The sequence below is a fragment of the Apodemus sylvaticus genome, chromosome X (assembly GCF_947179515.1).
Source record: "Apodemus sylvaticus chromosome X, mApoSyl1.1, whole genome shotgun sequence".
Classification (NCBI taxonomy): Eukaryota; Metazoa; Chordata; class Mammalia; order Rodentia; family Muridae; genus Apodemus; species Apodemus sylvaticus.
The window spans coordinates 33,751,666-33,769,942 of record NC_067495.1 but is presented as its reverse complement, the minus strand read 5'-3'; the positions used below and the strand labels follow the sequence as shown (position 1 = coordinate 33,769,942).

General features: G+C 34.6%; 1 protein-coding gene across 1 annotated transcript in view; it reads right to left on the bottom strand.

Annotated features, from left to right (window-relative positions):
- Positions 1-18,277, bottom strand: part of LOC127674412 (connector enhancer of kinase suppressor of ras 2-like) — a 150,114-nt gene that overhangs the window by 80,015 nt on the left and 51,822 nt on the right. Inside the window, exons 3-5 of the mRNA XM_052170207.1 lie at positions 16,935-17,098; positions 13,898-14,100; positions 10,643-10,730 (exon numbers count right to left, since the gene is read on the bottom strand). Coding sequence (XP_052026167.1) covers positions 10,643-10,730; positions 13,898-14,100; positions 16,935-17,098 — 455 coding nt within the window. The remainder of the gene's footprint in view (positions 1-10,642; positions 10,731-13,897; positions 14,101-16,934; positions 17,099-18,277) is intronic.

Genomic DNA, 18,277 nt, shown 5'->3' with positions numbered 1-18,277 from the left:
TGTAACTCTTCACCTTAAAGGCACTAAGACTGAGAGGAAATGGAATAGAGATAAGCTACTATAAAATATGTACTACCCCAAGACCCAGCTATATAATTCCTGGGCATATACCCAAATGATACTCTACCATACCCTAAAGACATGTGCTTCATTGTGTTCACAACAGCCTTATTCATAATAGCCAGAAGCTGGAAATAGCCAGATGTCCCTCAACCTAAGAATGGATCCAGAAAACGTGGTATATCTACACAATGGAATGCTATTCAGCTATTAAAAATGAAGACATCATGAATTTTGCAGGCAAATGAATGGAACTAGAAAATACCATCTTGAATGAGGTACTCCAGACCCAGAAAGAAACATTTGGTACAGACTCATAAATGAATATTAGCCATAATGTACAGGTAATTAATTATGTTACATGTTACAATCCATAGACCTAAAGCAGCTAAGTAACAAGGAGGGCCCAATTCAGTCACTTGACTCTCATTCTGAATGGAAAATTGAATAGACATTAGGTGATGATGGAGGGATGGAGGAGAGAACTGGGGGGAGGGGGTGGGGAGGGCAGCAGGAAGGATCAAGTCAGGGGATGTCAGAGAGAATCAGTTGGGGGGGGGTGCTGCATCTCTGGGACAAGCTAGAAACCTAGAACAATGGTAACTCCCAGGAATCTATGGGGGTAATCCTAGCTGAGACTCCTAGCATTGGGGGATGTGGAACCTGAAAGTGGGCCATCTCCTGTAATCAGAAAATACCTCCAATGGAGGGATTGGGACACAAATCCAGCCACAAAACCATAGACCAATAGTTTCTCCTGTCTACAAGATGAGCAGGGATAAAGATATAGCCGAAATAGAAGTAATAGCCAACCAATGGCTGTCCCAGCTTTAGACCCATGCCATCCATGACAGAGAGTGCATCTCTGATCCTGTTAATGTTATTCTGCTATGCTTGTAGACAGGAACCTAGCATAACTGTCTTCTGAGAGGCTTTACCCAGTAACTGATGGAAACAGATGCAGAAACCTATAGTCAAACATTAAGCTGAGCTTGGGGAATCCTACTGAAGAGTGGGAGGAAGGATAGAAAGAGCCAGAGGGGTCAAGGACACCATAAGAAAACCTACAGGATCAACTAACCTGGGTTCATAAGGGCCCACAGAGACTGAACCATCAAACACAGAGCATGTGTGAGATGGATCTAGCTAGGTCCTAGACACATGTGTAACAGTTGTGCATCTCTGTCTTCATGTGGGACCTCTAACATCAGGAGCAGGGTCTGTCTCTCACTCTGTTGCCTGTCTTTTGAACCCTTTCCCCTAACTGGGCTGTCTTGTTTAGCCACAATAGGAGAAGTGGCACCTAGTACTATTGCAACTTGGTTTGACAAAGCAAGTTGATATCCATGGGAGGCCTCCCCTTTTCTGTGGAGAAAGGGAGTATGGAAGGATGGGGTGGGGGAGATGGGAGATGAAAGAGAGGTACTAGGAGGAAAGATGGAGGGCAAGAAGCAATCAGGATATAAAGTAAAAAACAAACAAATGAAAAAACCAGGTGTGGTCTAAACAGGAATGATAAAACACAAACAAGCGAGAAATATAAAAATGTACAAATCCGTTACCACAGCTAAAATGCATTAAAACTACTGGAGATTGTATCACGCCCAGTTAGAATGACCAAGATCAACAGATAAAATTGTGAGTATATGGAAGAGAAGGAAGAATATGTACAACTAATATTGTATGAGTCATAACCACCATATATATAGAATGCAAAACTAGTATTTTCTGATTAGTTCCCTTTCAGGTCTTTGTTAGTATTAGTTAAGTCTAACTTAAATTTCTAGAACTTTCTTTTGGTGAATTTGTAAGAGAAAATGTATGTATTTGTTTCAGCAAACATTTATGTGCCATGTACTAGCTATGTTGGGGTCTTTTACTTTCACTAGGTCTGACAGAAAAATCTTTTCAAAATGTATTGGTATTACTTTGGCTTGAAATTTTAGAAAGAGTTATCACCATATGTTGCAAATGGTAGTACACAAGGGAATATCTTCTGAGGCTTATTTTATTCCCCATGAGGGTCACGATCCATTAACATACTTTTCTACATCTGTTCTAACATTCTGCATCTGTTTCTTTACACTTAACATACACATAATGTTTAAAGTTACTTCTTAGGACTTTTGAGAAAAATTTAAAAGCTTTTAAAAGTTGGATTATATAATAAAATATGTAACAAATTAGTTTAGGTGTTGAATGAAAATGGAAGTACAAATGTAATAAATAAGAAAATATTTTGAGAAAATGACACAATGTATCATGAACTATATAACTTAATATATGTGCTTTGTTGTAAACTTTAAATGTGGGTATAGAATCAAATGCCCATCATCAGGAGAATAAATGTATTAGTGAATATGAGCAGAACACAATACTATATCCAGTGAAATGAACTACAGCTATAAGTCAAATAAAAATTTAGGAATATATCAAGTGAAAAAACGTGAGATGTTTAGTGATAATATTTTCCTAAAGCTTAAAGATAAGAATCATTAAATGCCTTTAGTGAAATATTACATATGAATATTTAAAGACAAAAATCCAATATGACAGAACCCATGAAAGAGGGTATGTATTCAAGATGCAGAGGTAGTTCAATAATTAAAATACTATTAGTTAGCACTCCAACTATTAAATTTATAAGATAGATTTATGTGATATTTATTGTTACGCTCTATAGTAAACATGTTACATATACTACACATCACAATAATACAAAACTTAACTATAATATAAATAAGGTTGATATCTAAGAACTAGTACACTTTCATTTCCCCCTCTAAGAGAACTTAACTAGTGCAGTATAAACCATCTATTCTTTTTTTGTGCAGATAATACTACAATCTACACCTTTAAAAGTCTTTTGGCATGATGACTTTGAGAAATTCCTAGCATGCAAAATGTATTCACTCATCCAAAGCCTTAGAAAATATGCACCACAAGGGCTGGACCTAGGTCCAAAGCACATTTGTAGCAGATGTGCAGCTTGAACTTCATGCGGGTCCCTCAGCACCTGGAGCAGGGGATTACCCTGACTGTTGCCTGCCTGTGGATTCTGTTCCCCTAACTGGGCTGCCTTGTCTGGCCTCAGTGGGAAAGGATGTTCCTAGTCCTGCAGTGACTTGAAGATCCATAGTGAAGTGATATGCATAGGGGAAGTTCCCCCTTCTCAGATGTGAAGGGGGGGGTGAGGGTGGGGCCATGTGAGGCAGGACTGGGAGGAGAGGGAGAGGCTGCAATCAGGTAGCAAAGTGAATAAATAAATTAATGAAAAATATGCAGCTGTTAATGATTAAAGATAAAGAAACTTTCTTATGCCTGTGTGCTTCTAGCATTCTCATTACACATAAGCCTTTGAAAGATACAATTGTACATATATTTAACATACTATCAACTTTGCAAATTACATTTATATATATGTATCCAGATAAAATCTGCAAGTTATTTTACTCCCATCTCTAATATTTCTATTATCTGACTTTTGATTAGATAATATTATCAAACTTTTGATTAGGATAAACTGAGAAGATACAAATAATGCTTCTTTTTATTTTGTTTTTTAAATAGTGCTTAATAATTAAAGCAGCTGAAGAAAATTTAAAAATTAAAGGATAAATGTTAGGTGAAATGAATTAAAACTTAGTTTAAATAGAAAGGAAAAATAGAACCAACATTCATACTATCTGAGTATGCTAAATTAATATACTTTATATTGCTTAAAAATGATATATAAGGCTTGCCCTGGTTTTTGGTCTGAAATGCCCCAGTTTCTATACCAAGAGCTCCAATTCAATTTTCAGGTCACCTAAATGTCTGATTCACGAAGGCTTAAACACTAACCCTGAGCATGCAGTGAAAGTATTTAAAGCTGTGTTTGAAATGACTATGAAACTACTCTGGCTTAGCTTTTCATGCCATAACACTGCATGAACTAAAGAATATATTCTGCCTATTCGAGCACAACTTAGATGACCATTTTATATCTCTACATGTATGAAATAAAAGTTTGATTTTTACTATCACCTTTAAAACACAAATTTTATATGACTACTATAAATGTACCATTAATATTAATGTATGTGTTCAAATCTAGGTGATTTATACATGCATGCATGGCAAGTTCATATATGACAAACAATTTTTACATTTACATTTAAATGTGGCTGTTCTAAGAAATACTAATTATGTATATTTACATTAAAATATAAAAATGTCTAAACCAATTTTTTTTTTCAGGACAGGGTCTTACTATGTAGCAGTGGCTATACTGGAACTTACTATGTAGACCAGGCTGGCCTCAAACTCACAGCTATCTACCTACCTCTGGTGGCATTAAAGGCATGTAACACTATGCCTGGCTTCCAAATTAATTTTTTTAAATCACTCATTTTTTAATTTTTTTAATTTCATGACTATTCAACAGCAAAATTAAGCAGAGTACCACTCTTTTGAGCTTCTGATGAAGCAAGAAGCTAGCTCAGTTTAAGTGTTTTCAAAGTCTCTTTTGTTTTATAATTCTAATAGCCACTTATTTAGTTGCTATGGAATGTTTAAATGTTCACATAAAGCTCTGTAATAATCTAACAAGATAGTTAATGATACAGTTTTATAGATAAATAATATCTTAGATCTGAGGTAATTTATCCGAGTGTATATACCATTCTTCAAAAGCATATTCAGGACAATTAAGCTCAGATCTCAGTTTGTGTCAAATCCTACCACAGTATTTTATTATAAAAAATGAGAGGTAAGTTATAGAAAATGTTTATGAAGAATGTAAAGGTGGTGATATTCATGTACATGGAGTATGATTAAGTAGGTCTATAACAGATATTGCTAATAATTTTACAGGTATTTTCTCTAAATAAATCATTGATAGAAAGTTTAAAATCAATTCCTACCTACAATTTTTAAACAAATTTTGTAATATTCTTTAAGTATTTAAAAATGGATGCTCTAAAAACGTAAATCACAAATTATAATTCACTGACATAAATGTTATAATCTTCTCACAAGCTTGAGTAAAAACCCAAAATTAAATGGATAAAAAATTCCAGCAGGAATATTTTAAAAAGATGTATACTTTACATGTTTGTTAATAATTTTACTTTCAAAATCACAATTGTACAATAGTAAACATGAATTTTTAGTTTCATTTTTACATAAAAGGTATTGTAAAGTTAACAAAATGTCTACAAAGCACAAACACATAATTTAAGTTAGATTTCTTGGCAAAATAAAAACATTCTTCAATGTGAATATTTAAAGGGTATCAACAAAATAATACACTTTTCTTAAATATGTATTATAATGAAGTGAATAACTATGCAAAGTAAAAGAATCAGAAAACAATTCCAAGCAAGATCATATTGCCAGAAATTGAATTTTTAAAGAAAGTTTTCACTCCAAATTTAACAACTGAAAATGATTTAACGTGTTTTACAAGACTTGATATTATTCTCTCAGCATATAAATCATATGTAGGTGTAAATGTTTGTCAAGAAAACTAACAAACACGAATAGGAGAAAAATACTTGTAAATTTATGGTTTCAAATGCAATTCTTTTATCTCCCTCTTATACAATCTCCTCAGATTCCTCTTGTTTTTCACTGAACACTGTGGTCCATCTTAAAGTCTCATCTATTTTGATCCTTCTGTTAAATTTGAGCTAGATATTATCACTTATGATTACAAATTGTAGCGTCATGACATGAATCATCCAGTGTGGACTGACTTACTAGAGCTGGGCTACGTTCCCCCTGACAAACTGCTTTCATCCTTGTCGCTTGTCCCAAGTATTTTCAACCTCATCAAAGCTTTACCTTTCAAAATGACACTTCTGTGCTCATTTCTTAATTAGTGACAATCTCAGTTTTTTTTGTCTGAAGAAGGGAATATTAAAATGGTACAGTAGAATTATTTTAGGTTATGCTGATACCCACGAAGACAGGCATCATGGCAATTATTTCAATTCTGACAAGAAATGCGTGGGTACCTGTCTCATTTTTCAGATTCAGTTGCTGACAGGGCTCTGAAAGAAGCTTTAGTTCTTTCTGAGAATGCTTTACAGTTAAGATTTTTTTTAAAACAAGTTACCCCCCCCTTCTTGAGTGTTTTTATAACAAATTTTATGTTGGGGAAATACCTTTAAAAGCTTCAAACATCCCACTTCAACTAAACACAGAATACATAAAATAACATAGATTATATTAAACTAAGTAAATAACTCCAAATGGAGATTTCCAAAGGAAAGAATTTACAGTGCCTTTTCTCCCTAATTTTTAACATTATTTGAAGTAGAAGTGTCAAACATTAATTAGAATTTTCTACTTACTCCCTAGTATCACCCCTTTGTGATAAAGTGAGAAAAGCCATTTGTGACAGTTTATTTTTAGATATTGATCATCTCATCTTACTGCAAAGGGAATAAAAATAATTAAAATTGAGTGAAAAACAATTTTAAGCACAGCATATTTCAAAGCATAAAACTGTTCAGATGAGATTTCTTGAAAGCCTGGTAATAAATGCATGCCCTAGATATTTTTAAGTCTTTACCTTACTTATTCAAATTGGCCTGTTTAAGTGGCAGCTAAAGTTTAATAGTTATGTATTTCATATAATTCCAAATAAAATTTTGATTAATATATACACATGTACACACACACACATATATTAGTTGAATTAGACAATGTTAAATGTTAATGATATGAAATTTATTTTAAAATATAACCTCAGTGTTTGTTTATGATAGGTTCCTTTTTCTTTTTTTTCTTGCATATTTTCTCTATTTACATTTCAAATGTTATCCCTTTTCCTGGTTTCCCCTCTGAAAACACCCTATCCCATCCCCCCACCATGCTCACCAATCCACCCACTCCCACTTCCCTGTCCTGGTACTCCCCTATATTGGGGCTTCGAGCCTTCAAAGGACCAAGGGTCTCCCCTCCCTTTGATGGCCAACAAGGTCATTCTCTGCTGCCTATGCATCTGGAGCCATGGTTCCCTCCATGTATACTCACTCCTCTTTGGTTGGTGGTTTTGTCTCTGGGAGCTCTGGGGGTCCTGGGTGGCTCATATTGTTGTTCCTCCTATGGTGTTGCAAACCCCTTCAGTTCCTTAGGTCCTTTCTCTAACTCCTCCATTGGGGACCCCGTGCTCAGTTCAATGGTTGGCTGAGAGCACCCACCTCTGTATTTGTCAGGCACTGACAGAGCCTCTCAGGAGACAGCTATATCAGGCTCCTATTAGCAAGCACTTTTTGGCACCCACAATAGTGGATAGGTTCCTTTTTCAAACATTAATATTCCTTCAGTTTAGAAAAATTCCTTCTTTGTTGATAGCTTAAATTCAATTTTGGAATTTGTAAAATATAGAAAAGTTAGGTCTGCACATAGATTCACTATCACAAAACAGTTAACTATTTTATTTCATGATTTTATCTATCAGTCCTCATTCCTATTGGTACTATGGGCAACAATAGAACATAGATCTCAAAAGATATTAGATGGTGTCACAGTAGAAAAACAATGTAGTGTTTTAAAGATAATTTTCATCTATTAAATGCAAAATTTCTCTAAAACAATGTTTCTCAACTTTCCTAATGCTGTGACCCATTAATATAGTTCCTCATCTCGTGGTGATCCCAACCATAAAATTATTTTGTTGCTACTTTATAATTGTAATGTTGCTACTATTAAGAATTATAATGTAAATATCTGATATGCAGCATGCCTGGGAACCCACAGGATAAGAAGCACTGCTAAAAGATACATTTTGTTAGCATTAGGGATCTGCATGGTGTTTCAGAAGAGTTTTTATGCTAGCCTGGAATATGGTTATGAGAATAAAATAATCATTTACTTTTACTTTTTTAGCAGTGAGGATTGAAGTAGTGCCATATCCAATTACAAAAAGTGTTCTATCACTGACCTATGTCATCGATCCCAATAATCTTATTTTAACTAATGAAGAGAAATTTAAAGTGATGGAAGAGTTTTTTTTTTTTTTAAATGAGTAACAGGAACAGAATGGGAACCTTCTCACAGGAGAGTTAACAAAAATGAGTAATGCTAATTTCCCATTTGTTTCTTCATTATCAAAATACAAATGAGCATAAGATGGCAACAGAGATTAATTCTGCTCAATTTATTTTTAACAAATAGTATATATGAAATAAGAAAGACACTGTTCCAAGATTCAAGGACTTGATCATCTAATGAAACTAAGATAATTGTTCACAGAAGGATTTAACTGCCCCAGAAGTTATGTGAAATACTATGCATAGGATGATGAGAATCTCTACATCTGCTCATGCAATAATGAATATGCATCAGAAAGGGGTCAAACAAGAATAATGTGATTAACTAGTCTAATAGTTTACAGAAAAAAGGAAAACAACAAATATGTGGGAAAGTAGAAGACCAAGAGCAAGGTGTTGCATTTAATTTTAACTATATCAGGAACAAAATTACAATAAAGACTCAATATATAGAGAAGACACGAACACCTCTGGTAAATCAGAAAAACTTCATAATTGAAGTAGCATTTCTCAAATACCTTGAAGGATAGGGTATGGTTTTAATAAGACAGAGATCAAAGATATAAAGGGCATATTGTACAGAGGTATCATAGGACAAATGGCTAAACTAAAATGTGTTTTTACTAATGATAGATAGTTCATCTATGTGAGTTAGAGTACAGTTAATACACATGGGAGTTCGTGAAGATAAAATGGAAGTTATGCTAGAACATCATGTTGGCCCCTTTGAAACCCAAAAAGAGGTTAGCAATTCATTTGCAAATAACAAAATTGACTTACATTTGTAATAACTAACCCAATGGTAATCAATTCTATACTTACAGAAAGACTAAAACAAGATGTCATTATCATTAGTTAATATGAGTTTGCATTTGATGTTTCCTTTAAGAAACAACAGAGCTAAGTACAAATTAGGGCAAGAAAATAACCAAGAACATAAGATCTTGTTCTAATATAAAGATGACACATCAAACAGGGCATGTGATGGGAAAATGAGAATCAGGTAAAAGTAGCTGTGACAAATGTCAGGAGTTACTGAATTTTAAAATGCAGAAGTAGGTAACATATGAGCAAAATGTCCTTATAGGGAACACACCATCGTCCTTTAAACAAAGTATACATGGTGTGTAGAGGGTACAGAAAGTCCTTCTGTGTTGAAAGTACATTAGGAGTATTTCAGTAATTTTATGTATGGTCAAGACAGAATGTACTTAACATTCAGCCTATAAATTAATCTCTTCTATAGTCTAGTTAATGTTTCCTGACCTCTCAGTAGCAAAGCTTAAAGCCATCACCACCTTATAATAAGATGTTTAAAGAGTTGTTGAGCAAAACAGCTAAACTACTGAAACATGAGGATGGGTATGTTTTAGATAAAGTATGATGAGGAGTCAGAATGTAACTCACTAGGTCATAAATGAAATTATTAAGAACCTAAATTGTGAGATACATCGTTCAAAAAATCTACATGATAGAATAATACTATATGAAGTTAATAAATCTATATTTGTAAAATGTCCTATTTCTTTGAGGAATTATAAACAATATAACAACCTAGTACTGTGGGAGATTATTAAAAACAGGTGTCACAAGGATAAATTAGATCACAATTCCTTTAGTTTATCCAAAAAGTTTTTCATCATTATGCATTACCCCTTTTCCTCCCACTTAAATCACTGGATAATGATACCTTGAGAAAGAAGCAGTGGCAATAGGATGTCATCAGAGTTATGGAGAGTTGTAGCTATATAAACTTCAGACTTTCAAGATAGCCATTATTTGATACAAATACATTTCTGTAGATCTACCAGTAATTTTATTTCAGTCTCTATCATTTCTCATTGTTTTATAAAAGAATTCATTCAAACATTTATACTACTTGTTACACTCCTGAAGGCATTTGATTTTGGTATCTCTGTCTTAGTTTTCAGTGAACAATCTCTCAGGAAATTAGATCATTATTAAAAGTTGTCATATATTTATTTGTTTATTTGTACACACTAAGTGAAACTATTAATATCAGAGCAAAAGTATGAAATTGTTTTCTGAATTGAGTGATTTAATTTTGTAAACGTGATATTAGCTTAGACATTCCATTGAAGATGAGACTGATAGACATGATATAAAATAATGAAGTTAAGCATTCCAATTCATTTTATATCTTTTGATAAACAAAACTTATGATACATGCATACTTTAATAATAGGTTATTTGCTATTAAAGAAACATTTGCTAGGGGTTGGAGAAATGGGTCAATGGTTAAGAACATGAGCTGCACTTACAGAGGACTTGGGTTCAATTCCCAGCACCCACATGGTGGAATCACAAATATATATCTCTAGTTATAGATGGGATCCAACCTTCTTCAGGCCTCTAGAGGCATCAAGCATGCACATGGTACACAAATATACACACGTGGAAAACATCCATACATGTACAATAAAATAAAAATGAAGGCTAAAAAGTAAAGAACCACTGGCCCATTTTTGAAATATAAAAGAGCTAGTAATTTAACAAAAGAAAATCTTGTCAGTTAATACCTGCTGCACAATTGTTGTTAATTCCAAGCAGAGCTGTATGACGTTATTTCTTGTGACTGAATAGTCTGTCACAGCAGCAAATGGTGACCTACAAAGGGAAAAGTAAGGCTGTGATAAGTAAGAACAGCTTTTGAAAATAAAATAGTATAACATATATTTTTAACAATAATCAATTGTTCTTAAGCTTACATCTTGATAAAACCCAATATTTGGGATGCATTTAAATAAAATGAGGGAAATTAAGAATAATTAAATTTTAGAAATATAATATTTTCTATCAAATTCCTCTTTGTAAATTTCTTTATATTTAGTTCTTCAATATGTTTTCAAGGCCTTAACTACATTGAATACAAAACAACAGAAAAGAAAAGCAGTATTTTATTATTTACTTTCCATAGAAAGTCAATATTTTACATATATTTACTTGAAATACTCATAACTAAAGGCTATCAATATTAATGAACTAATGGTTTATTATATGTAACTTACTATCCTAATTGTGATATTCACACTTAATATTCACAGTAACTGTTATAAAAGAAGAAAAATGAAGGTAGGTAAATGTTATATGACCGGTAAGTGTGTCACACCCAGAAGTTCAGACAGAGTCCACAGTCACAAATATTCTGATTTCATAATCTACCATATACTTTATCCTACCTAATATCTCAGCAACATCTTACCCTATTAATAGCTATCTTTTTCCCTTCAAATTCTTTGTTCCTATGCCGCTTACACTCTCATATTTTTTCATGAGCTAAACTTTCATTATCATTTTTCGAGACAGGGTTTCTCTGTGTAGCCCTGGCTGTCCTGGAACTCACTCTGTAGACCAGGCTGGCCTCGAACTCAGAAATCCGCCTGCCTCTGCCTCCCAGAGTGCTGGGATTACAGGCGTGCGCCACCACTGCCTGGCATGAGCTGAACTTCTACCCATTTTTCAATTGCTGTTGGTCCACAAGGATCATCTCTTATCCCATCTCTCTCTGTTCCCTTGAAATCTCTATATAAAATATAAAGTATAGGCTGGAACCTCTTCTGAATAACCATGGTATCAGTGAGGAAAGTAGAAGAAAAATCTTTGCTGTCTTGAACTACCTATCATGTAAAGAACAGTTAATAAAAACAATAGGCCTAGTTCATAATTAACCTCATACAGCATCTTAAGAAGGTTGAAGTGTTTTGAAAAATCAAGTGGGACAATCAAAATATATTCTAATGTTTTCCTTCCATTTCCTATTCAATAGTGGGCTTGCCTATTTTGATTATTCACTGGGTCAGCCAAGTCAGACAGTTCATCACAAGTATCTGTAGAGAGAACATCTTGTGTATTGTATGCTCATAATTAAAGGCTATCAATATTAATGAACTAATGGTTTGTTATATGTAAATTGCTATCCTAAGGAATTTAAAATTAAAAAACTTGCAATTAAAAAGCCTATGGCATATGTCTTAGGCAGGAAATAGAAGGTGGGGTACTGGGGGAGAAAGAATTCTGGGATAGAAGGAGGTGGGGAGATTCCCCAGGAAGGTGTGAAGAGAAGGATACATGGTGCCTGAGCACAGGAAACCAGGCATGTGGTAGAATAAATGGGATATTTTAAGTTATACCTGGTCACCCAAGAGCCTAGCTATATGGCCAAGGTGTTTGTAAATATATTTTGAGTCTGTATCTTATTTCTGGGAGCATGGGGCTGGGACCAGAGCCTAACTTTAACAAATATCCCCTATTTGATGACTCTTTGGCTCTTTCTTGTTCCTAGGCCTTATTTATGTACCCAAACAACTAAAACATTATTCTTATTATTTCTTCACTAATTAAAAATATCATAACAAAATGCCCTGCCAGAGCCTAACAAATACAGAGGCAGATGCTAACAACCAACTATTGGACTGGGCGTGGGGTCCCAATGGAGGAGCTGGAGGATGGTCCAGAGGAGCTGAAGGGGTTTACAGCCCCGTGGGAAGAACAATGATTGGCTACCCAGATGCCCCAAGACTCTCAGGGACTGAAACATCAACCAAGGGGCACACATGGTTCCAGCCAAAATTGTGGTAGAGGAAGGCCTTGTTGGGCATCAGTGGGAGGAATGGTCCTTGGTCAGGTAAAGGCTCAACAGAGGCCTGAACAAAGGGAAAATGAGGGGGGCAGGTAGGAGTGTGTTAGGTAGAGGGGCAGGGGGATGGAGGAGGGGTTGGGGGTCTTTGGGGAGGGGGGAAACTGGTAAAGGTTTTACCATTGGCAATGTAAATGAAGATGATATTCAATAAAAAAACGAAACTAACAAAAATAAATAAGAAGTCATGAGGTTGAGAAAGGCATGGAAAGAGTTGGAGGAAAGAGTGTGGGGTAGAACTTACATAAGTACAGCTTTAATATATGAGACTCTCAAAAAATTAAAAATTCAATTACTTTAAACAATTGATCAATGTAGTCGATAAAGGTATAGTTAGAAATCTATGTTATAGTATATTAAAATATATTTTAATTTATTGATTTTGTCTCAAAAAACTAAAAACAAACAAGCAAACAAATGTATAAAATCTTTATTTTATACCTACGATCTCATTTTTTAAAAGGCCAATTTGTATCTTTCTAATATTTCTTGGAAGAGACATTTTGGCAAGACTGTAAACTATCAGAAATTCTTATGGATTATTCAACCACAACACAGGGCAATACTATGAGCTATGAAAACAGGGCGCTCATTAGTTTCCTTTTCATTGTCATCCAATTTCATGGTAATATTCAACCAAATACAGAAGTGTTATGTTTACATTTAATATTATAATTTTTATGCTATGTCATACGTCACAAGACAAATGTACAAAACCAGGGTAGGGAGAAAATCCACGCATGGTAAAAACTGTAGCAGCATCTACTTACTTCTTACTTCTTGAAACAAGATCATTAACATAGGAAGAACGAAATTCAGGAAAAAATGTTCATTTTGTTACAACAGGCTAAGAGTAACTTTGCTTATAAACCAGCAAAAGTATTTAGTGTCTGACAGAGATAAATTAATGATTGTATATTATCTTGATATAAAATTTCATAAAACATTCATATCTACATGATGTTGACCCAAAACTATTATGAATCATAATCAAATGTTATCATAGTTTATTAATAAGTAAAAATTTATTACTTTTGCTTTTCTATCTGCCTAATATTTTTATAAGAAAATATGAAATAATGCTATGGTACAAACCATTGTATAAGGAGTTACTTATGAAACATGGGGAAGAGTGTACCTGTCCAACCAAGCAAGAAGACTCTTGGCTGCTCCAATCAGATCCACAACTGAGGTCAAAAAGTCATTTGGTAATTTTCGGCTGGTCCTCCCATCATAATGGCCACTCCTTCTCCTTCCTGTTATGAAGTTCTGTAGATTTTTGGCAGATGCATTCAACTTGTGAGAAAGGGTTTTTAGATTTTCTGTTTCTAAGCCATAATTCTGAATAATAAAAGAGAAAAATACATCTAAAGTCAGTATTTCCTTTGTTCCTTAAAATCTTTTCTTCGTCCTATGTGATGGCAGTGGGACAACGTTAAAATTACAAATAAATAAGATAGATTCCTGACTTAGTGGTACCTACGGTCAAATGCCTATTGGTGGTGATGTCAGAGGAAAAATTACAATAAAGATGTGCTAGCTAGCTTTTTTAATGTTTTGTGTTTAATACAGTGGTTGATCCAATCTACCATTTTTATTCTTCTCTCATGTATTACATCTCAACCACAGCCTCCTCTCCCTCCCTCCACAGCTCCTAGTTACTCCATACTAACCCCATCCACCTCTGCTCTCCCCCAGATCTATTCCTCTTCCGTTTCTCTTCAGAAAACAGCAGGGTTCCCAGTAATATCAGCTAAACACTGAATAACAAGATGTAATAAAACAAGGCACAAAGCTTCCTATCAGTGATGAATGAGGTAATCCAATAGGAGGAAAAGGGTCCCAAGAGCAGGCAAAAGAATCAGAGACACGCCCTCTCCTACTGCTAGTTTTTATGTCAACTTGACACAAGTTAGTCACCTGAGAGGAGTAAACATCAATTGAGAAAATGCTTCCATAAGACTTGGGTATAAGCAAGGAAATCTGTAGGGCATTTCTTTGATTAATGATTGATAAGGGAAAACCTAGCCCATTTTGAATGGTGCTACAACTTTGCCAGGGGTTCAGGGTGCTGTAAGAAAGTAGTCTAAGCAAGCCAATGAAGAACAAGCTAGTAAAGAAGACTCCTTCATGGTCTCTGCATCAACTCATTTCCAGCCTCCAAATCATAAATATCTTACTTCTTTTCTGAATAACACAGTATATATAATATATATGATGCTCAATAAATATTGTTCAAGAAAAATAACTAAATCCTTAATTTTTTAGCAGTTACAATAATTATTCTTGCTGGTTTTGTGTGTCACCTTGACACAAGCTGGAGATATCACAGAAAGGAGCCTCCCTGGAGGAAATGCCTCCATGAGATCTAGCTCTGGGGCATTTTCTCAATTAGGGATCAAGCAGAGAGGGCCCATTGTGGGTGGTACCATCCCTGGGCTTGTAGTCAGGGGAAACAAGCCAGTAAGTAATCATGGCCTCTTTATCAGCTCCTGCCTCCAAATTTCTATCCTGCTTGAGTTCCAGTCCTGACTTCCTTTGGTGATGAACAGCAATGTGGAAGTGTAAGCTGAATAAACCCTTCCCTCCCTAACTTGCTTCTTGTTCATGGTGTTTTGTTCAGGAATGCAAACCATGACTATGACAAATTGGTACCAGTATAGTGGGGTACTCCTGTGATAACCTGACCATGTTTTGGCGACGACTGTGGAAGGACTTTGGAACTTTGGGCTAGAAGAGCCATTGGGTGTTATGAGCTCTATGGTATGTTCTATAGGAGCTTGGAAGATAATGTTGAGACTGCCCTGATATTTTTCCTCTTCAAGTAAGAAAGTATTTTAGTTGAGCCCACTGGCAAGAGACTTTGAACTGTAAAAAGACTAACTTTCAAAAGAAATCAGATATTTTAAAGGAACTGAAATTTTAGTATGTAAGAATTTGTAAAGACTGTGGGACTTTTAAAGTTATTTAGATTTGGGGGATGAATAAGAAAGTAAGGGTTAAGGTTGTTTGTAAGTTGGTTGGAGTAAGTAAGGGTAAGTTGACAAGGGGTCAGTTGTACTGGCTGGTTTTGTGTCAACTTGATACAAGCTGGAGTTATCACAGAGAAAGGAACCTCTGGAAAGGAAATGCCTCCATGAGATCCAGCTGTAAGGCATTTTATCAATTAGTGATCAAGAGGGAAGGGCCCAGCCCATTGTGGGTGGTGCTATCCTTGGTTTGGTAGTCCTGGGCTTTATTTTTTTATATCTGTATGAATGAATTATAGAAATTAACTTATAACTGGTACATATTAAAGTTTTTTTTTCCTTTTTAGAATCATGGATTGCTTCATTTAATTACTAAACCAAAGTACACCAAGTTTCTTAACCTGTCCTTGAAAACCAGAGTAAAACTGAATTTTTTAAAAAAGAGCCTAAACTCCATCGAGTCTGTGCCTCAGTCGTCCAAAGAGAACTGCATCAGATAGACTTTCTAGCAGTTGTAGTGTGCAGTCCTTGTAGAAGATAGATTAGGCAAAAATATAATAAATAAATAAACAAATAAATAACTTAATAAACATATTCACAGTGGTAATGTTAGTGTTGTTTTGAAACTGTTTACAGTGACTAAAATGCATATTTACATATGTATATTAGGGAAAAACAAAAAGTAATTATGCTATAGGAACTAATTCTTTTTTAATACCAGAGAGAATGAATTAAAAGAATTAAAATCTATATAATCTTATATATGAATTAAGATTTGTCTTAAAATTATGATGCACCTTTTCTTTTTAAAAGCTTTGTGTGCTTCCACAATGAGATTTTTTTCTCTCTCTTAAGCAGGGAGGTTGTAAGTGTGGAGGGAAGGTATGGGGAGATTGTAAGATGAGTGGGGTTGGTGTGTATGATGTAAAATTCACAAACAAACAATAAAAAGTTTTAAGAAATCCCCTAGTTATGTTTCAACTTGCTTTTCACATGGTGAAATGTAATATTACTAGATGACTTTTAAGCCTCTTTGTCATGTAGCATTAATGTAATAAATTTACAGAAGTATACAAACACCATACTTAGTTAAAAATGAGAATTCCTCCACCTATATCTGGATCATCAAAGAAGTGAAAAAGAGAAGTAAGTGGCCAATGGAGACAGACATTAAGTATCTCTTTCTCAGTCAGTTTCAGTCCTTACCAGTGCACACAGAAGGTCAACTGCCTCCAAGATCAGCTCCTGATGGCCAATACGGCTGACTCCCAGATCTTCTAGCTCCTGATGTGTAATGCGTAGCAGCTGGTCTCCACTGATCTTCTCCCTCTCAAAGTTCTTAATATACTGCTGCAAACAGTCATCGAGTCCTACAAAATAAAATTAGAAGGAACAGAATAGAAAAAAAAAAACAGTTGAAATAAAGTAATCAGTGAACAGATGGCAAACAAGCAATGACTCCTACTACACCAGAGCCTGGTTCCATTGGACTTTGGACTAGTGCAGTCATTCACTTGTTCTCAATCTGCATGCGGGCTGTGGATAGATTTTCATTGTTCGGTTCCTATTTTTATTTTCTCTTTCCTGGTAATTATTGAAAGCCTTTATCCATCTTCTAGGTTTTACTTTCAGACAAATATTCAGCATAATGAATATAAACAGGTTCCCCTACTTTCAGAGTTATATACATCAAACATTTTCTTTTACTTTACTAGCATTTCAGAGGGAGAGGTCTCCTTTATTCTACATAAGTCTAATGGATTTGTCTTTTTATACTCTGGACTTCTGTTTCAGCCAATTTCTATTCATGGGTTCCTTTTATATTTAAAAGATTTAAAAAAAACATTTGATTTCCTTCATCCTATGTTTTGTGACATCCTTTTCAAGCCTAAGCAGTTTTCTTCTTCTTTTTATAAGGTGCAATGAATTCCCTATTCCATTATCATTTGACTTTAACTCAAGTTCAGAAGTATATAGTCATATTTAATTTCATGCTCTTAAAATATTTTTTCAAATTACCCATGGCAATTAATATGGGGCTGTTCAGGCTACAAACTGTGCTGGGTTCAATCATCTATGAAGGAAACTGGCACAAATGGCTAATTGGAATAATATAATTTGGTCTCTAGAATTTTAGGTAAGGATTATCAAGACAAGGAAATAATTATTACCAACCAGATGGTATTGGTTATATCAAAAAGGGAGATACTATTACGTAACAGGCTACATTTTAGCAAAAATATGAAAGTGTAAAAATAATAAGCAAGAAGAGAAAAAGAGAGAGATGGTTAAGCAATGTATACTAAAACAACCGAGTCCTATAACGGGGATACATAGCCCCAAGTGGAAAAAAAAGTTATTTGTGAAAGCAGTCTGGTTCCTGACAACATATAATTATCTTTGTTTTGCTGCATCAAGTGAAATAATTTTAGCCCTCACCAATATGCACATAGCAGTGGAGAAAGAAAGATACTATTGGGAAACCACAAACTAACTCATTATTTAAAGACAATTTGAGTTATATTAAGGGAATATCTCATGTTGCTTTT